Below are 21,925 nucleotides of genomic sequence, written 5' to 3'. Positions count from 1 at the left end.
AATGGGGTGAAGTGACTTACCCAGGGTCACATAGCTAGTAAGTGTCAAGTGTCTGAGGCCACATTTGAACTCAGATCCTGACTCCAAGGCTGGAGCTCTATCCACTGCACCACCTAGCTGCCCCTAGAGCCACTCCTTAGAGTAAAGTATAAAAAAAAGAAGAAAAAAAAAAGTTCTGCAAAACTAACCAACATATCCCCAAAGTCTGATGCCACATAGAAGGCTCCATGCCCATGTTTTCCCACCTTTTCAAACCAGCTGGGGTTAGGGGGAGGTGAAGTACATTCTGATATAATAACTCATGCTTGATATCCATTTGACAGACGAGGAAACTGAGGCTCAAAGATATTATGAACCTTACCCATAAGTGACCACATAGTTCAAGTCAAAACTGTGACATGAACCCTAGGTCTCCTGATTCCACCTTCGGTTATCTGTCCACTATATCATGTTTCTTCCCTGCCAAATACTGCAATTTTAAGCTAAAAACAGCTTAGGTTTAGGGGCAGTAGTTCATAAATTTGCCACTGGCTGGAGTCTGAGAATTTGAAACTGACCTTGCATATGGATTTGCTTTTAATGTTGATAACTGTGGTGTGCCAGAGAGGCAGTGATTGATCTTGGTTCTCAAATTATAGGCATGGTAGACGAGAAATGCACACATTGTAATATCATGACTCTTCCCACCCTACTCCACCCCACTCCACCCCATCCCAAACGAACTTTCCCTTATACCAAAGAAAGTTCAGCAAAACTAACCAAGTCTAATTACTTATGCAATATTCCAGGAAAGTGTGTTTCATCATCATGCCCAGGGTCACAAAGCTAGTGTCAAGTGTTTGGTCTGAGGCCGGATTTGAACTCAGGGCCTACCTGATTTTAGGACCGGTGTTCTATCCACTATTCCACCTAGCTGCCCCTCCTAGTTCTATTTTCTACACACTATATCAACTCATAACAGTATAATGCCTGCATAGATAGTCTCTGCCTGTGACTCCATAGAAGCACAGAGGGGAGCTTACTTCTAACTATGCATGACTGATGACTTTGTAAAGTGTGATGGTGAAAAGTCTCCTAATTGGCCACTGAGGCAGAAGAGCTGAATGTCCTTCCCGTCCACCTGTTTTCTTGATTTCCAGTTGTGGAGAATATGAATAGTTTCCAGCCTCCTCCAGAGAACTGGAGGAGGCAGTTGAGGGGTAGGGGAGCAATTGCCCTGTCTCTCACCCAAGTTCATGTGTCACATGGCCGCCTCTGACATACTCATGTTTGTTTTTTTCCTAATCTTAAGTGAATGAGTAACTCACGGTGGCTGTGTCCAGGGCTGGTGGTAAACTTGTGAGTTCTCAAAGGTCCAAAGGTCTGGGAGGCCTGGCAAGAAACAGTGAAGGCATCCTTGGAGTGGCAATGACTGATAGCATGGGAAGTGTCTGCATCAGGAATAGAGAGACACACAAATGTAGATGACTGTGGAAAGACAGTTACCCAAGGAAGGTGGTACGTGACCTCTTGTTGTAGAAATGCCAGTTACAGAATCCAAAAGGGGAACTAGACCCCAGAACCCAGATGTACAGCTCACCCATAAGAGAGCTACACCCAAAGAGAACTGAGTGAGGACTCGGGGAGAAGGGAGAAAAGGACTTCTAGCAGTACTAAAGGTTGTGGGTTACCCTGTTGTCCTATGTATTCCCTTCATGTGTGCTTCACTAAAATTGTACTCTAAGGACTAGCCCCTCTCTGGTTACTTACTTGCTTACTAGCCCTTTTCAGGACTGCTTATCCACCTGCTCCAAGAAGCTGTAGCATGGGCAGCAGCCACACTCTGGTAAACAGTCTCTACAGATGGGATAAACCAGGTTGAGGGTAACCAAGATGCCTCAAACTCTTTGAAGAATTAGGGGGGTGTCCACCCCAGGCACATGAAGACTCCCTCCAACAGATGAGAACAATTTGTTCCAATGGCCATGAATGCAGGTGAAGCAGGGTCTGTGAAGTGTTTAGAGCTTGGTCACACTACGAAGATGCCGAAGTCATCCACTGCATCCCGAGCCATCTCCAGTTGTCTTGACTTTTGTCTTGCCACTGGCCTGTGATGACTCTGGTAAAGAGAGTGAGGCTGACAAGTTTGTGCAACTCTGCCTCACAAATCCAATTTAGCATTCACTAGCAAGTCAAGACATCACTGTGTGATATCATTGGTCCCCTGAAAACAAAGGACAAACAGCAACAACAAAAGCTCTAAGTCTCAGTCTGGGGCAGCTAGATGATGCAGTGAATAGAATGCCAGGCCTGGAGTCAGAAAAACTCATCTTCCTGAGTTCAAATACAGCCTCAGACACTTACTAGCTGTGTGGCCCCGGGCAAGCTATTTAACCCTGTTTGCCTCAGTTTTCTTACCTGTAAATGATCTGGAGAAGGAAATGGCAAACCACTCCAGTATCTTTGCCAAGATAAACCCCAAATGGGGTCGGGAAGACATGATTGAACAACAAAGTTAGAGTCTACTTTTCCCATAGATGTTGTATGTATTTGTGGGAGAATGAAGTCCAGGGTTATAAGGGGAATGTTCTGTAGCAACTTCTTACTATGCGAAAATCTATTTTCTCTCCCTCCCATCTTTTCCCATTTGAAACAACAAACAACCCTTATAATAAATATACACAATCAAGCAAAATGAATTCCTACATTGGCCATGACACTTTAGGCCTTTCAAGTCACTTCTGGTGGCTTTTCCAACCTTTTGAAGGTTAAAGCCATCTCAGATATTCATTCTCCTATGAGTGGGGAGTAAGAAACACTACAGGGAGAGAAAAAAATAGCAGTGCCATGCATTCAAGGCCACAGGTCAGCCTGGGGTAGAGCTTTTGCTCTCCTCCATCTAGAGGCTTACAGCAATTCTTGCCTCATTTGCCACTAGAGAAGAGAGTAAGATTGGCCTGTTCATGCACCATGCAGTAAGAAAACAAGAAACAGTCACACAATGCTTTCCCATGTCCTGAATTCAGGTCTTCCATTACATGTTATCATGCTCATTAAATGCCTCACCTGGGTTGGCAGCAGGCAGCATGTGGCCAGCACATGCCTTGAGGACTGAACCCTACTGTCAAGTCAAACCAAGAAGAATACTTTAGATGATTTTTGCCCAGCTCTTTATTCATAGTCAACCTATGGTTGCAATTCAGGGTTGCATCCCAATCTGATCTTTTCCCAATAAAAATTATTGTCATTAAATTTTATGTGACCCAATGTTAAACTATTACTTACCCTCAAAAATTATATTCCTTAAACTGAGTCCCTTTTCAACTTTAACACTACTAATTGAATAGTACTAGCTATCTTTTTAGCTTTTCCTATACTGGAGGTGCAGTGATGGGAATATTGGTTGTTTCTACACTGTTAGTTATAAAATTCTGAAAATTATTCAAATCAACTTCACGTTTTAAAAAATCACTTAAATGATACAATTTTTTTTTTCACCAACAATTCATAAGGTTTCTCATAGGGCCAAGTTGTTGTTCAGTCCTGCGAGGGACACTGAGGAAGATCTTCCCCAGCCCCTCGTGAAACCACCTCATGACCTGACATAAAAAATGTAAATTGGAGTTATGCGTGGCCGAGGTTATCATGGAGACAGAACATTAAGTAACCAACAAACTATGTTACCTGGAAAAGCAATTCTTATTTCAAGGAACATTTTTCTTCAGAGAAGTGTGTAACTGTTCAAAGACCTGATCCCTCCTTGGAGACTTACACAACAAACAGGTATTTGGGGCTCTGATCAAGCTCCCACCTTTGTTAGAATGTGTGCATATCCAGGACCTGAGCTCACCAAGGATATGGACACAAAACAAAATATTAAGATTGTCTTTCCCTGGTTTACATAGATATAAAAGGGGCATCTGAAAGTGGATTTTTTGGAGTACTTTGATTTCAGAGATAGGGATGCCGAATTTCTGTTGTTGTTCAAGGGTGGACTTCGTGCACAGCCCTTGTTGTTTAAGAGCAGGACGGCTGCTCCTTTGGCCTCCTGATCAGACCTTTTGATCGTTTCCAGTCTCCCCCGTCTTGTAGGTATTTGAGCTTGCCTGGTCAGTGAGTAAGTATCCTTTCTTTTCTTATTCTTCTTTTTCTTGATTTTGATTATTACTTATTGCATTGAATGTTATTCTTCTCTTTATATGCTTGTGTTGCCTTAATCATTATTAATCATTGTAAAATAAATGTGATTGTTAAGTTTATACTGAGTACGTGTCATTATATCTTGAGATCTGAACCTAAAGTGAAAGTACTGCGTAGTCTGTAATTCTTTTGATTACAAGTCCTTATCAGTTGTTTCCAACTCTTTGTGACTCCTTCTTGTTTTTGTTGTTGTTGTTGTTGTTTTGTCTTGTTTTTTTGGCAGAGATACTGGAGTGGTTTGCCATTTCCTTCTCCAGCTCATTTGACAGATGAGGAAACTGAGGCAAACTGGGATAAGTGACTTGCCTAGGGTCGGTCACTCAATTAGTGTAAGTGTCTGAGGTCACCTTTGAACTCAGGTCTTCCTGACTCCAGACCTGGTACTTTATCCACTGTGACACCTAGCAGCCCTTAAGGCCAAGTAGATAGTTCTAATAAATTGAAATAATTAAAAATTCTTTTGTTATTTCAGTCTGATAAAGCAATATAAGTTCACATATTGAATTATATTTTCTAATAACATATTCCTAAGGAAGAGGATTAAACTTATTATTTTTATGAAATTGAATCTTTAAATCTATTTGACTTAATAATTAACTTGATATTCAAGTTTCCCAGTTAACAATCTTTAAAATTTCCAAAGCTTTTATGAGGCAGTTGACTAATTTTTGTACTTTCTAAATGTTAATCCTCACTGTAAGGCTGTTGAAAGTAACAAAAATTCTTCAAGAAAGTCAATCATTAAAGCAAAATCTTGGAAGCAATTAATGTTAGCTAATCTCTTTAGCAAACGAAGAGAAAAATACACATATAATGCAGAATGAATGCCATAAAGCAGTAACAGTACATGGTAAGCCCATCTTGGGCCTCTTACTTGACCAGTTTTACTAAGTTCAATTTCTTTAGCTACAGTTTCTAGCTTGGTTTGATTTTTAACAAATTGCTGATAAATAGAATACATTTTATTCAGAAATATTTTTAAATATTTAATTTTATTTCAGATGTTGAATTGTCAAGTGATAATTGCAATCGACAATTTAAATGGTGTCAAATAATTTTAGATGAATTTTCTAGGGAACTTTGAAGCTACTCCAAACTTTCTTCCCAGAATTGTATTAACATCAGCAAACAAAATGCAATCAAGTTAGATTTCAAACATTCATTATTAAAGACATAATCCTTTAAAGTAGGCAATAATTATTGAAAATAGCATCTGCTTTGGTTGACACTAATTTTTTTAAATTGACAAATAACATTTCTGGTGCAGGAATTGATTGCATTTCATAATGGCTGTGTTTAACAACTGACTTGCAAAATTCCAAAAATATTTGACCTTTGGCTTTGCAGAGCTTGTACTATTGCAATAGACTTTTAATTGGTATCCCTGCCTCAAGTCTCTCCCCACTCCAATCTCAAATCCAGTGGTACCCCGTCACCTCCAGGATCAAATATAAACTCCTCTGGTTTTTAAAACTCTTCACATTTGGAGCCTTTTCATACTTTTACAGGCTTCCTGCACTTTATTCTCCTCCACATACTCCACAATCCAGAGACATTGACCTTCTCTCTATTTCTCCCTTATGACACTTCTGCTAACTCAATGCCTTTTCACTGACTGTCTCTCTGTTGTTGTTTATCCTTTGTTCTCCAAGAGGACCATGACATCAGGAAGTCGATGCCCTGACTAGATTTAAGTGAGGGAGGGCTGTGCAAAGTCACCAGCCTCACTCTCTCTTTCAGAGTCAACTGAGTCCAGCGACAAGACATAGGTCAGGACAACTGGAGATGGCCCTAGATGCAGTGGGAGACCTTGGCCTTTTTAAGTTAAGGTCTTTAACAGGTCTCAGTTTGACTGAGGCAACACCCATTCAGTGATTAAGGCTAGGTAATAAATGAGGCAAAGAATGGCCTCTTTTACCTAGCTAAAAAAAAAAAATCAACTTGGAAGGGGAAGAACCTCAGGATTTCTGGCCAAAACAGAAACAGTTGCTATTTATACCTGCTCTGAGGCAGCAGGGGCCAAAACAATGACCAAGTGAGGCCTTGGGCTGGGACCTATTGTTGGCCAATCAATGACAGCCAGAGTGATTTGGGTTTAAGGCATGGTCCTTAAGAAAGAAATCTAGCCTGTAAACCCCAAGATATCTTTTGAGGTTTTAGTGATCAAAATGTATATTCCTTTGGGCAGAGTACCCAAATGTAAGGGTATGGTACCCTATGTGGTAGTTTGAATTATATATGTGTGTGTCTATGTGTATCTTTATTTGCATGTGCATATATGAAATTTATCTATATGTATATACAAATATGTGTGTATATATGTATATATACATGCTTAATAAATGCTTATTGATACTGCCTAAATCCAGATAAGAAATAAGTACTTGTATTTGGGTGGTAGCAGTTAGAATTGAAAAGAGAGTGCTCATTTGAGAAATAATAGGTTATTTAAATTTTGGGGTTGCCAAGTTAGTTGAACTTGGCCTACTGGGGCATGAAATGCCGTGAGAACTAATTTTTAAAAAATCTTCCTTGAAATGGGGGGCGACTCCAATCTAGGACCAGCACGATAGCAGCAAGTTTCTCCCTCATTAGCGTGGCGAGACAGAGAGGCGCCAGATTAGAGCCCTGCCACCTCCCTTTTTTTGCAAAACTGTACCCTAGTACTCTCTCTTAGCACACGTGGGGTCCGCACACCCCTACCATGCCTGCCCCGGGCTTCTAGCGAAGCGGAGAAGAGGCGGGGCTCGGTGGAGGGGCTGGAGCAGCGCCAAAACTTGCGCCCTCGTGCCCTCTCCCGGGCTGAGTGGCTCCGCCCACCACTGCCATTCCTGCCAATGAGCAGAGATCGCTGGAGGGAAGTTACTCGCGCCAAATAGAGTCACCCATAGGGAAAACTGGCTCCTTCTAGCCTTCTCCCTAGTCGGCTCCGCCCACTACTGCCATTCCCGCCTATAGCGTGCTGCGGAGCGGGAAAGGGGCGGAGCAAAGCTTGCTTCCTGGTGCCCAGTCCCAGACCAAAGAGGCTCCGCCCCCCGCCCCCGCCCCCCCCGCCCCCCCCGCCCCCAGCAATTCCCGCTTAGAGTATCTGGCGGGGCTGGGAAGGGGCAGGGCTCAGTGGAGGGACCGCTCCAGCCTGGGACAGAGAAGGTCTCTCTCGGGTGTTCTGCCGCTGCTTGCCGATTGGTGCCCGCCCAGGTAGGGGACGGGGGCCAGCGTTGGGGCGCTCCCAGCTGTGCGCGCCGCGGCTTCCTCGCCGCGATAACGGCTGGTCTGGGGAGCCGCGTCACGCGGGCTACTCGCGCTCTTGTCTCTGGGAGGTCTCCGGGGGTGCCGGGGTCCTAAGTGGTTGGGGGCATTGCGGTGGAGACTAGCAACTAACGGGCCGCCCGTGGGAGAGGGCGGGGGTTTCAGAGTCACCCCCCCACCGAGATTTCTCCCTTCCCCCACAGCGTCCTGCACCTCCACCCCAGATCAGCGCGGCCGGACCGGCTGCATCCGCGCCCATTAGCTGCGCTGCGCACCCCGACCTTAGGCAAGTTCGAAGCCCTGCACCCCTCCCTCCTCTGAATTCTGGGGAGCGCTCTTTGTAGGCCGGATGTAACTCTACGGCGGGGCTTCCTCACGTGGGATCTGAATTTGGCTGATTTGTTGTTGTTATTCACATTTAGATATCTTATTTCACCAGAATTGGTTTCCGTTGTTATCCTGTGTATTTAATTTCGTGCACGAAATTGTGTTCTGAGAATTAGCTTCACCAAAGAGATATACATTCCCCTCCCGCCGAAAGAAAAGTTGACATTCTAGGAAACCTTCGATGGTTTAGAAGCTGCGGAGGGAGTAGAGAAAGGACCTGGCGCTTCTCTGCACATCTGGCACCTGGCGGCACTGGAAACCCAAGGTCGGGCGCCCGGCTGCACGGCTTGCTAGCAAAGAACCAGATTGGCTCATCGCGAGCGAGCTGATTTCCACTCTTTCCCCCCAAGCCTAGGTCAGGTCCATTAGGCCAAAGATTACATGTGCCCAGGAAGATCACCTTAAAAGGGTGGAGATGAATGAGAGTGTTGGGGTCTTTCGCCTGCCTTGGTTTCTTTGTGTGGGTTGCCTATCGGAAAATAGGAGGAAGTTTTTAGAGGGGTGGGTTTCCTACTTTTTCTTTTCTTTTCAAACTGAGAGGAAAGTGTGTGCATGTGTCTTCTGGAGTTATGCTCTTTTGTTCCCCGGGGACAAGCTGCTTGTCTGAATGTGGAGAGTACTGGACTGGATGGAAAGAAGACTGGCTTTCAGATACTGCCTAATTGATACTGCCTCTCCACTTAGATTTCAGATTTCTCTACCAGGTGCGCTGCTGTCTGGGGTGGAGGTAGAATTTTCCTACGGGGAAGAAATTCCAGTTGCTTGCTGTCTATCCCCCAGAGCCTGGTTGTGTTCCTCACGTTGTAGATTACTAGAGAATCGCAGGATTTAGAGCTGGAAGGGATCTCAGGTCATTTAAATCAATCCACTCATTTTATAGATGAAGAAACTAAGGTTACACAGGAAGTGACAGCTGATGTTTGTATCCTTGCCTTCCGCCCCCAAATGCCGGTGCTTTTCTCGAATAAAAGATCCCGTTCCCTAAAATTGTGCACTGTCTTCTTCAACCCTGTTTTGATGCTTCAGAATTAAGTTGTTTTTTCTCCTTTCCCTCAGTTCTATGCAAATTGAGTTTAAAGGTGCTGACCTTTGGGTTTTAACATTTCTATGGTAACTTTCCCACCGGGGAGCTCAACCTGAGCTCAACCTGAAGTAACTCTAGGCAAAGTATTTCACTGAATACTTATGTAAATTACAAAATATTCACCATCTAGGTGCAACTCTGTCTTGAGGCTCTATTATTTCCGGGGAGGAAGCTTAGCCAGGTGTTTCAAAAAAGCAGGCCAATGGCAAAGGTCCAAAGAGTCCAACTCATAAATCCTGAATGTCTAGTGCCAGTAGATAACTCTAGTCCATGTGTTTTCCTTGAATGGGGAGGGTATGAGTGAACTATTAAGTAGTTAGAGGGACTGGGGCTGGGCTGTGAGTAGTGATGTAGTGAGTAGTGAGTAGTTACATCCTTTCTTCCTTTTTTCTCTCTTTCCTTCTCTCCCCCCTCCTCCTTCTCTCCTTCCCTCCTCTCCCTCTGTCCACATAGGGTACCATACCCTTACCTTTGGGTGCTCTGCCCAAAGGAATGTAAATTTTGATCACTGAAACCTCAAAAGATAACTTGGGGTTTGCAGGCTAGATTTCTTTCTTAAAGACCATGCCTTAAACCCAAACCACTCTGGCTCTCATTGATTGGCCAACAATAGGTCCCAGCCCAAGCCTCACTTGGTCTTTGTTTGGGCCCTTGATGGCTCAGAGCGGGTATAAAATAGCAACTGTTTCTGTTTTGGCCAGAAACCCTGACTTTGCACAGCCCTCCCTCACTTAAATCCAATTCACTTGCAAGTCATAACATCACCTTCCTGATGTCTTGGTTTTCTTCGAGAAAGGAGAGCAAACAACAAGTCTTGGTACCAACTTGAAAGTTACTAGGTTTGATTAGATTTGGTGGAACAAAGGGTGATATTGCTAAATTAAGTTCATGCCACTTTCTCCGTCCTTGCACATTGACCCACCCCCCATCCAAAGTTTTTGAGCCTTAAAAGAATTTGACTAGGATAAATGACTTGACCAGAGGCATACCACCAGTATGTGTCAGAGTCAGGACTTGAACTCGGTTTTCCTGATTCAAGTAGTAGCCTCTTTTGAACCCACTATTGCCTCTCATTAACTCTCTTAGATTCTTCTTTGAATATATTCTTTTCCTTATCCAGTGACACTGATAAAATTTTTTTTTGTCATGAAATGAAAGGACTTATTGTCCAAGAGAGAAATAAATAGCTTTGTGGAAGTGAGTTGGGAAACAGGCTGAAGCCTTTTAAACTCAGGCCTGCCACTTGGCAGAGGGCATTTCCCAAATGGACTTTAATTATTTGGTGGCTGGGAAATGTTGCTTTTGCACTTTACATGTTTTTTGACCTTGAATAGTTAATGTTCAAACATAAGTTTTTATGTTCTAGGATTGGAGTGTTTTCGGCCACCGTAAGAGGCAAGTTTCAGTGGGTCTGTGATCTTCACATGAATTTGCTTTGCGGAATGTATGTGTGTTAGCAGATATGAAGCTTCTTGGGTTTCATTGCCCGTGCTTCAGGGCCGAGCTCAGAGTTGCTGCAAATAAGTTGGGCATAGGACCAACAAGGATATAATTCCAAGTCTGCCTTCTGTTTCTGGAACATGGACTATATTTAACTCTTTATACTGATTAAGAAATACTTTTAACAATGGAAAGTAATATCTCTCTGTTACTGGAGTATTGTTAGACTTTATTTAAATTGGTTAGTAATACCTGGAGATTCATATTTTTCTGGGATGGTTGGGTTTATAAAGGGGGGCCCACGGTCAGACTTGGTTAGAGATTGCTCTGTTTGGTTTTTTGTTACTGTCAGAAAATAAGTGGAGTTAAATAATAACCTTGATTTTTATTAGGTTACTCAGTCCTTTATAACTGCATGTTTGCCTACCAAATAGTTGCAGGTTCAGAGATTTGGAATGAAGCAGCTCTAGGAAGTACATAGTTTAACCTCTTCATTTTACAGATGAGGAAAATTGAGATCCAGAGATATAATGACTTGCTTAAAAGGGGTGGTTAGGTGATGTAGTGGATAAAGGGCTGGGCCTGGAAGCAGAGATAGTTCAAATCCAGCTCCAGAAATTTACTAGTTGTGTTATCTGGCAAGTTGCTTAACCTCTGCTTACCTTAGTTTCCTCATTTGTAAAATGGTGATAATAATAACACCTATCTCCCCAGGTTGGTGTGAGGATCAACGGGAGATAATACATAATTGTAAAGCACTTAGCTCAGTGCCTGATAAGTGTTAGCTATTATTATTAAAAGTTACACAAGCTGGAAAAGGCAGATTTGGGATGCTCAAAGGTCCACTTTACATTTCTTGCATAACTTCAGCAAATAAACTGCCCTTTGAGTATTTATGAAAGATTTCTGTCTTAGGTAAAAGTTATTCAGAGTTCATTACAAAAAATTATTTGGTGGAAAAAGTAGCTGCCAAAGGCTGTTTTTAAAAACAACCCATAAAGCTTTAACTTAGCTGTCAGAAGACAAGTTAATTTCTAGAATCTTTACACCTGCAGGGAGAATATTCATGCTAGTAATTCTTATGTAAAAATGCTCTGAATATTTCCAGGTCAAAGGTTGACCAGATGTCTGCTTAAAGATTTTTCTGACAGACACTGAGGTAGCTTGCTCAGGTGGAAGAAGCCTTGAATTCAGAATCAGAGGACCTGCATTCAAACTGTGCCCCCACTTCTTTTTTAGCTGTATAACTTTGGGCAGCAGGTTATTTTACTTTTCTGGGCCTCAGTTTTGTCATCTGTAAAATGAAGGGTTTGAACTAAATTGACCTCTAAGCCCCTTCTAAATGTTTAAGTATATGGTACTGTGACATGAAGGATGGATTGGAGGAGGAGGGGAATGGCCCCATGAATAACTTTTAGGATACTGCTGTAATACAGTCATTTTCAGTCGTGTCTGACTCTTTGTGACCCCATTTGGGGTGTTCTTTGCAGAGATACTGGAACGGTTTGCCATTTTCTTCTCCAGAGTATTTTACAGATGAGGAAACTGAGGCACACAGGGTTCACTAACTTGTCTAAGGTCACACAGCTAATGTCTGATGCTGGATTTGAACGCAGGTCAGGCCTGACACTGCGCCACCTAACAACTGGCCTCCCTCTAACCTCCCCCAATAGTCTAGGCAGGTGATAATAGGAACAGAAAAGTGGAGACAAATAAATGCCAGAGATATTGTAGATATATAATTTTTTTTGGGGGGGGGGTTCTGTTGGTCACTGCTTGCTGCTTTCATCCATGATTTTCCTCACCCTCCACACACGGTGGAGACTAGGACCCTAGATTCCCTGTGTGATGGTTTTTTTCTCCCTTTCTTGGGAGGGTGGAATAAGTGTGTAGAAACCATCAGCATAATATCACTGTAATACCTCGGTCCTGGTCATCACTGCTATAAATTCTTACTTCTAGTACCTTCTTTGGCAAAAGGTCCTAGACCTTGCCCTGATCCCTTCTTACCCCCGTCTCTGGGCCTTACCCATCATTAGTAAAAAGAAGAGGGAGAGATGAGTTGGGTCCCTGGGGTTGCACACAACTGAAAAGGATTAATAGAAATTTCTGTGGGGCTGAGTCCATGAACAGAGAGCCAAAGCCAGCTCTGTATAGAAACCAGAAACAGCCAGCCAGAGAAACTTGGGTTAGTCATTTATTAATGCATGGAGGCCAGGTAGAAACAGAGTGAGAACATAGAGTAGTTTAGTTTTTCTGAATCTTAAAAGACTGGAGAGGTCACTCGGAGTCATATTTTAATCTAGAGGCTCTGAAACCAACTAGAGAACTCATCAGCAGTCTCTGAGGGCTGGGGAGCCCATCTGCCAGTTCTCTGTTTACATGTATTTTAGCCTTTTTTTCTCTTCTCCGGTGTTTCTTTGTGTTGTTTTGAAGGCTATGTAGGGATCCTGGCTCCCTTCTGAACGTCTTATTATCATCTATCTTGACTGGAAAACCCCAGTTAGAGTTTATTATTGTATTTTTTTTTTAGCAGTATACTTTATGGTAGCAATGAAATTTATTGTATTATTTATAGAGATGTAATATTTACCTGTCCTGTGATTTAAAGCCCTTGTTTCTCTTTTACACATTTAAAATTTTTTTCTTTGTAATGGAAGTTAATAAACACTGAAATCATGAATCTCATTTATGTGTAGCTTGTTTTTTCTTTACAAAGTATGTATTATATTTAACACAGTTGTACCAACGCTCCCCTGCTTGTCTCTATTCCCTTATGAACTTCCTCCTGTGTATTTTTAATGTTTCACTGATAGTCTTTTATAAGTCTTACTTTGTATCAGTTTGTATAAATCTTCCCAGGTTTCTCTGAATATATTCCTTTTGTCATTTCCTGTGGCACAATGATATTTAATGACAGTCATGCTTAATTTGTTCAGTCATTCCTTACTATATTTGTTGTTGTTGTTGAGTCCTTTCAGTCCTGTCCTACTCTTCTTAACCCCATTTTGGGGTTTTCTTGGTAAAGATACTGGAGTTGTTTGCCATTTCCTTCTCCAGTTCATTTTACAGATGAGGAAACTGAGGCAAATAGGGTTAGGTGACTTGCCCAGGGTCACCCAGCGAGTAAGTAGTGGAAACCAGACTTGAACTCATGAAGACAATGCTCTGTCCATTGTACCAGCTAGCTGTCCCTCCCTCCTATAATTTTCATAATAATTTTTGTTTAGTAATTTCTCTTCCCTCAAAGTTTCTTAGTCTTGTGTTTGTAAAACACTCGTTTTTTTTTATGTACCTTTAATTCCTTATACTGTTTGGTTGATCAGTTTCGCTCTAGTTTATCTACTACCAAATAATTTTTAGAATTTCCACTTTATATTTTGAAATCTGATGGGGAAGACCCCAAGTCATCAGGCTTAGGTTTGTTTGTTTGTTTTTTCATATGCTTCCTCTTGATATTTTTGTCTCTCTGTTTTTTACTTAGTTGTTTTATTATGGCTTTGTGTAAAACCCTAAAATTAATTAAGGAAGTATTGACATTTTAACATCTGCTTGACCTAACTTTGTGTAGGATAACATATCCTGTATTTTTTCAATTCTTCCTTAATTTGGTCAGAATCATTTAAAAATAGATTTCTATGTGTCTTGGTAAGTTTCTTGGCAAAGGTACTGAAATGGTTTGCCATTTCCTTCTCCAGTCTATTTGACAGATGAGGAAACTGAAGCAAACAGGGTTAAATGACTTGCCCAGGGTCACACAGCTAGTACATGTCTGAGGCCAGATTTAAACTCAGGAAGATGAGTCTTCCTGACTCTGGGCCTAGTGCTCTATCCACTGGCCCCTAGCTGCCTACTATACCCCTTACCTGAGCCTGGAGGCAGCCTATTTCTTGGCACAAAATCTCAAAGTTAGAAGGTTTCTCCTTATTACAACAGCCCAGCAAGTGGCCATGCAGCCCTCCCCTGAAGCTCACTAATGAAGGAGGGCAAGAGGAACCCACTGCCTTCCGAGACAACCCATTCCCCTTTGGGATAACTAATTGATAGGACGTTTTCCTTTACATCAAGCCTAAACCTGCCTCTTCTCAACTTCCACCCATTTCTACTAGTTCTGCCCTCTGGGGTCAAGTGGAATAAGTTTGTCTTTTAGATGCTGTTGTTTGTCCTTCATTATTCAAGAAGGTTATGACATCAGAAAGGTGGGCTGGGAGGGAGGGCTGTGCAGTCACCAGCCTCACTTTCTTCTGGGTCTGGTGGCAAGATGTAGATCAGGAAGACCGGAGGTGGCCCTGGATGCAGTGGGAGACTTTGGCTTTTTGTCTTTCCCAGGTCTTCCTCTCTCAGATTCATTGATTATTTTATTTTTTTCTTACTAGGTAAAAGAGGCCATTCTTTGCCTCATTTCTTACCTATTCATTGAATGGTATTGCCTCAGTCAGACTGAGACCTGAGCTTAAAAAGGCCAAGGTGTCCCACTGCATCCAGGACCATCTCCTATCTTCCTGATCTGTAGCTTGCCACTGGCCCCATATTACTCTGGAGGAGAGAGTGTCATGACATCACCTTCCTAATGTGCCCTTCTTTCAGAACAAAGGACAAATGACAGCCTGTGAGTAGTAGGAGCTGCCCACTGGGGACTGAAGTGGCCAGTTCAAGTTGGCCAATGCAGCTCCCTCCCTTCTTCCTTCCTTTCTTCCTTCCTTCCTTCCCTCCCTCTCTCCCTCCTTCTGTCCTTTCCTCCACTCTCCCTCTGTCTATATAGCTTATCATAACTTTACCTGCAGGTGCTCTGTCCAAAGGAATGTAAATTTTGACCACTGAAACCTTGCAAGATATTTTGGGAGTTTATAGGCTCAATTTCTTTCTTAAGGACCATGCCTTAAATCCAGACCACTCTGGCTATCATTGATTGGCCAACAATAGGTCCCAGCCCAAGCCCTCATGGCTCAGAGTGAATGTAAATAGCAATTGTTTCTATTTTGACCAGAAACACGAAGGGTCTTCTCCTCCCAAATTGATTTTTTTTTTAAAAACTAGGTAAAAGAGGCCATTCTTTGTCTCATTTATTACCTATCCTTAATCACTTCTGTACTTAATGGATACTTGAAGGCAGCTATCTTGGCCTGCCAATCTTTTTTTCTGTAGGATAAACATCCCCATTCTTTTAGCCAATGCTTATCTAACTTGTTAATAATAACCAATTTACAGTCTTAGCCCTTTACTTATACTGTAATTTATACTTACAAATATATATAAATATATAATAAATATATATTATATATAACATACAATATAATAACATGTAAATATATAACATAATATATAAATATATACTTTAAGCTTATACTGTAGTTTAATTGAGGAAAAGAAAAGTTAATTACCATTAGAAGTACAGTAGTAGCCACATTTAGTACTATTATGTATAGGAATTTAGTGAAGGGAATATATGATCCTTGGGCTTGGAGGAGGAGAGGAAAAGTTTCTTGGGAGGTGGAATTTAAAGGAAGAAATAGGATGTCTGGATTAGCTATGCCTTTTTAAGAAGATAGTGTAGTGTAGTGGAAAGAGTCCTAGCCTTGGGGTTCACATCCCAATTTATCAGCAATGTGACTGTGATACCACCTTTCAGAGCCTGAGTTTCCTAGAATTACTAATCTCAGGGTTATTGTAAAGAAAGAGCTCTTGTTTTAAAGTGAGAACTATTATTATTATTATTATTAACCTGTAGCTTGTTTAATAACTTCCATTTGTTTTTCAGGTCCCTTTTCAGGAAGATAGTAGGCAAGCATTTTTGAAACGAGTACAAATTTTCATTCGGCATGTTTGTAATAAAGGAAATCTAATGGGCCAGGAAGGGTTTTCACTGTCTTTCATTTTGAAGATATGCAAATTCTTTTTTTTTTTTCTTTTCAGCCTACTTTCGGTTTCAGGAATCCTTAGACAAGAAGTATGGCATCAACAGTCAATGGAGGGGACCATAATAGCAACCTCTGGGAAGCCCACAAAAATATGCTGACACAGCCACTGAAAGACAATGATATAGAGGTGAGAGACCACTTGGTAATAATGGATTGTTACGCTGGAGAACACCTGTGTACAGGAATATGCTTATCCTCATGACTGTCTACCGAAAAGGATTTTTTCCTTGGGGACAATAATTTATAACTCTTTGTGAAATTTTGATTTTTGGTGAAAATTCAAATGAAATAATTTATGTAAAGCATTTGTAAATCTCAGAGTGCTCTATAAATGCTAGCTATTATTGCTGATATCATTGCTTTCATTATTATTTTGGGACTTTTGCTTAAAGACACATTTATCTTTATTGAATTCATTGAATTAACTTTATAAAAGGCAGCCTTATAAATGATACCTAGGCCAGCAGGTAGTTGAAGAAAAACTGTATTTTGAGATTTAGGCTCAATTCATATTAATCTGTATCTAAGATATCCAGAAAGTTGAGCAGCACCAGACCTGGAAGTCTAGGAAAAATGACTACATAGTAATAGCTAACATTTATATGGTGATTTACGTATTTTATCTTAACAACACTCTTATGAAACTAGCTGCTATTATTATCCCCAGTTTACAGATGAGGAAACTGAGACTGAAAGAAGATAACTTTCCCAAGAAAATGACTTACGCAAGATATCCCAGATACAAAATGTCTGAGGCTGGATTTGAACTCAGGTCTTGCTGACTTTGGAGTCTAACACTTTATACACTGGGCTGTCTGGCTGCCACGCTAGATTACAGAATCATAAAATGTTTAGGTTTAGAGTGAACCTTAGAGATAATCTAGTCTAAGGTCATTTACAAATGAGGAAATAGCCCCAGAGAGGGTATAGGACTTGCCAGATGTTACATGAGTAAGTAACAGCAGCCTCAAGATTAGAATTCAAGTTTCCTGTTTCCCACTATATATGGTTTTTTAAATTAATTAATTATTTTTAGTTTTCAACATTCACTTTTATAAGATTTTGAGTTCTAAATTTTTCCCCTTCCCCCCCAAGACGGCATGCAATCCGATATAGACTACACATATACAATGATATTAAACATATTTCCACATTATGTTGTGAAAGAAGAATCAGAATAAAAGGAGAAAACCACAAAAAAGAAAAAACAAAGAGAAAATAGAAATATAGAAATTGAAGAAAGGAAAAGTTAATTAAGAGAAAATAGAAAATGCTTTGATCTGCATTCAGATTCCATAGTTCTTTTTCTGGATGTGGATAGCATTTTCCATTGTGAGTCTTTTGGAATTGACTTAGATCATTGCATTGCTAAGAAGAGTTAAGTCCATCAAGGTTGGTCATTGCACAATGCTGCTGTCATTGTGTATAATGTTCTCCTGATTCTGCTCAGTTTACTCGGCATCAGTTCGTGCAAATCTTTCCAGGTTTTTCTGAAATCTGCCTGCTCACCATTTCTTGTAACAATAGTATTCCATTACATTTATATACCACAACTTGTTCAGCCATTCCCCAATTGATGGGCATCCTCTCAATTTCCAATTCTTGACCACCACAAAAAGAGCTGCTATAAATATTTTTGTACATATGGGTCCTTTTCCAATTTTTATGATCTCTTTAAGATACAGATCTAGAAGTAGTATTACTGGATCGAAGGACAACTGTGTATGTTTTTTCCTTTATAATCAAAGGATTCTTCTCATATCAAATGCTTATGTCCTTTAAAGGACAAGATCCTACTGTGCTGCAATTTATAATTAGTTTCATCATAATTATATATTGTGTAAATATATGGCATTTATATATAATGTGTATAATACATGATTATAATTTATCAAATATCTATAAAATATAAATATCACTATAATGATAATCATCTTAATCTAATTTTATTCTCCCTCAGCTCATTTTCTAAACCACTGGTTCTTTCTTAGATAACAAGAAGTGAAATTCACATCTGCCCCCTTAGGATTGTATTGGCCTCTTTTTCAGTTGGGTTTTACATGATTAGCCACTGGAACCCCAAAATGGGACCTACAAAAAATAGGACCTACTTTCTTAACTCTTTAACTCTTAAGATGCTGTTGGCTCTGGTGGAAGCAGACTTGTGGATTGGAAAATTTTACTTTCTTAATGATCTCTTTTACTTTCATCAGGTATATACAATCATTAAGAAGGAAAATCATCGCCAGAAGACTGGATTGGAACTGATTGCTTCAGAGAATTTTACAAGCCGAGCAGTTCTGGAAGCCTTGGGTTCTTGCTTGAATAATAAATATTCAGAAGGATTACCAGGCCAGAGGTATGTGAACAGAGCAGGTTGTTGAAGAAAAAAAAATATTAATAGTAAGACTATACTTTGAGATTTAGGCTTAATTTGACATTAATCTATATCCAAGCCCCTTCTAGCTTGAAGAGAGAGATGTCCAACCTGGCATAGTCTCCTATGCCCTCTGACATGACTTTGCCCCAAGATTTCAGGAACATTTATAGTTATCTTGAACAGGGAAAAGATATTTTAAAATACAGTTTGGGATAATATACCAGAAAGTTGAGCAACCTAGACACCATCCCATTCCTTTGAAGTTAAATAAAAACCTCCTTCCTCTCATTGATAGATATCATAATCTTTTCTTAGTGGAAAAAAAGAGAGGCAATGATATGAACCAGATCAGAGTTAATGCCTTAGGGTACCACACGTAATCTGTTGACCAAAGAAAAACCTTTTTGTCCGAAGGGGCTTACCCAAGTATTTTAGAAAGGACTTTAGAGAAACATGTGATTTCTTCATATTTCTACAGAAACTAAAAAAGAGATTTTTCATAATTTTCCCCAGTGCTTGAGGTTTACTCCTTAGGGAGTAAGGGGATCTGAAAATTTGAATTCCTATAGAATCAACACAACTGACATTTCCAGAGTAAGACCTCTAAGCTTTTGACTAAGCCATGGCTCATCTTGCCCCTACTTTCAGAAGTTGAGCCTTTACCACCACTCTGTAGTGTGGTTGGCTTGTTTAGAGCAGATTTTAAGATTTCAGTTCATTCTTACCATAATTTTCATGTCCTCCAGAATGATAGAAGCCAATTAGGACAAGCGCTGGTTTGTTGTAGTCACTCTGCATAATGGGTTCTGTTAAGGCATAACCCCTAGGAAAGTTGTGGCCTCTACCTGGGTAATTGACCTGATGACAGTTAGAGAAAAAATAAACCGTCCTGTAGTGATAGAGGCTGCTTTCCAGCTTTTAACATTCAGTGGTTTCCTTGTCCCTCCCCAGTTTAATTCAGTTCTCTAGAGATTGCTACCCACCAGGAAGCAGATTCTAGTTATGGCTAAATCACAGGGATAATCATCTCATTTTACAGATGAGAAAACTGAGATCCATTCGTTTCAGAATTAACCTAGGTGACATAGCTAGTCAGTAACCAATTTGGGATTTGAACTCAGGTCTTCTGGCTTCCAAGTCCCTCCCCTTTATTCCACTGCCACCATTTGGCTTCATATGGTCATAGAATTGGGGACTGTCCCCTTGAGAGAGTCTTGGTCTTTCATTCCTTCCTTGCCAGTTCTCCATGGCTTGAATTCCCCACACATCTGTGCTCTCTGTACTCAGCTTAGACATTCTACCAAGTCCTGGGATGTTTCTAAGTCTCTCTTCCTAATTATCCTTTAGGTATTACGGTGGCACCCAGTTTGTGGATGAATTGGAGATTCTATGTCAGAAGAGGGCTCTGCAGGTCTATGGCCTGGACCCACAAAACTGGGGAGTCAATGTTCAGCCATACTCAGGTAACTACCATGTCTGTGTCTCTGTCCAGCTTAGAACTATATGGACTTATGCCCTCTGTGCCCTAGGAAAGGAGTTTGAAACACCAACCTGAGACTGGCTCTGGATGCAACGTTGAAATAGGCACAGACCTTTTTTTCCCTTATGTTTAGCATATCCCCCATACCTGATCCATTTACTCATGCCTCTTGGTTACTGGAGGCTTCTTAAGCTTATCCTCCCATGGCACTGCCCTGACTCTACTTTATTTCTCAAAACCTTCCTTATTTATCTCTCCAAGGGAGATCCTAGTTTGCCCCAGAGGGATCTGATCACTAATTCAAACTCAGGTGTTGATAACCAGTAGGTCAGTTTGTTACCCCTCAAAGTTAGTGGAGTTCCTAGTGATGGACTTTCAGACATCAGTGATAGACTTGGTTATAATGGGTGGGGGGGAAAGGATGGTTTCCTGGTCTTCCTAAAATCATACCATAGAGACAACCTAGAGAAGTAGGGCTATCCTTACCCCCAGCCACCCTGGGGTAAGAAAATTGGTGCCCAGTCTCTGGGGAGTTGCTGCCAGGGTTGAAAGCTTAATTTCCAATTGGTCTCATTGAACCTGGGCACTCTGACAGCTTAAGTCATGTGCTTTCTGTTCTAGGATCACCTGCGAATTTTGCAGTATACACAGCCCTGGTGGAACCACATGGGAGGATTATGGGTCTAGATCTGCCTGATGGGGGTCACCTCACCCACGGGTTCATGACAGAGAAGAAGAAAGTCTCTGCCACCTCCATCTTTTTTGAGTCCATGCCCTATAAGGTAAGGGAGGGAGGCTTTGTTTCCTAGTAAGAGTTTCTTCTGAAACCTCTAATATTATATAATGAAAGGTAGTGGTTCTCCACATCAGTCATTGAAGACAGTCCTTGTTTTTTCCATTACTTCTCATTCCACTTCACATATCAGTAGATGAGGTATAATAAAGACCTACATGTTGCATCTTAACACCTTTGAGTCTTCATTCATCAATTTCCGACAGCATTTAAAGAGACAAATGACACCATTGTACCTACAGTTGAGATTTCATAACGTACTGAATCTCTTAAGATCACTTCTGATTTAGCGATTCTGACTGTACATCAGTGATTTCGATGAAGTCAACTGAAGATAATGAGAACTTCTAATTATAGTTGTAGCTTCTGTTGAGCAAACATTCTCTTCGTAACTTATAAACTCCTTGTTGCCACTATTGAAGGGTCATGTTATGGTCTAAATTTGATCTGATGTGACTCTTTTGGCTAATTCGTAGCCCAGAATGCAGCCCTAGAGACAAAGTATTGCTTTTTTTAGGGGCTGGGAATTTTTTGTGGCATTAAAAAACAAATGTTCTCTTGTTGGGTAATCCACTTCCTAGAAGGTAACTCTTTTAGTAAATTTGTTTGTCTTTCATCCACCTCTGTTTTGCATGGTTGTTTCCTTCCCATGCCCTAAGTCTCATTATTTGTCACCTTAATATGCCTTTTGGGACTGGAGAAGAAAACATGGTTGTATTTGCAAGTGTTTGAGTAGAGGAGCGTCCCTTGATTTGTATAGAGGAATGACGCTCACTAACAGCAACCATAGAACTGATAGCTGCTCAAATCTTTCTTCACTTCCTTCCCTGCTGGCAGTAATTTTGGGCTTCTTTGACTACTACCGTGGCCCCACCCTATTACCTTTTCTTTCAGCTTTCTCTGGTGTATTGATTTCCCCTATTAAATTGTAAACTCCTAGAGGACCTGGACCGGCTTTTTCACATTTGTATCCTCAGCACTTAGCACAGTGCCGATGGTAGGCACTTTTATTGAC

At 41.0% G+C, this 21,925-nt stretch overlaps 1 protein-coding gene across 3 annotated transcripts in view; it reads left to right on the top strand.

Annotated features, from left to right (window-relative positions):
* The first annotated feature begins 7,239 nt into the window (after positions 1–7,239).
* Positions 7,240–21,925, top strand: part of SHMT1 (serine hydroxymethyltransferase 1) — a 32,005-nt gene continuing 17,319 nt past the window's right edge. Inside the window, exons 1-5 of one of the 3 annotated variants that reach the window (XM_027874832.1) lie at positions 7,240–7,377; positions 16,253–16,384; positions 18,471–18,616; positions 19,985–20,100; positions 20,739–20,899. In XM_027874832.1, coding sequence (XP_027730633.1) covers positions 16,289–16,384; positions 18,471–18,616; positions 19,985–20,100; positions 20,739–20,899 — 519 coding nt within the window. In that variant the 5' untranslated portion in view covers positions 7,240–7,377; positions 16,253–16,288. Of the gene's footprint in view, positions 7,378–7,692; positions 7,715–14,926; positions 14,949–16,252; positions 16,385–18,470; positions 18,617–19,984; positions 20,101–20,738; positions 20,900–21,925 lie in introns of those variants that run through there. The other 2 variants (XM_027874833.1, XM_027874834.1) reach the window with 2 other exon arrangements.

Source organism: Vombatus ursinus, unplaced genomic scaffold, assembly GCF_900497805.2.
Source record: "Vombatus ursinus unplaced genomic scaffold, bare-nosed wombat genome assembly UNPS02014807.1, whole genome shotgun sequence".
NCBI classification, from domain to species: domain Eukaryota; kingdom Metazoa; phylum Chordata; class Mammalia; order Diprotodontia; family Vombatidae; genus Vombatus; species Vombatus ursinus.
Note: the sequence above shows the minus strand (reverse complement) of the source record. Positions and strands in the feature narration are given on the sequence as shown.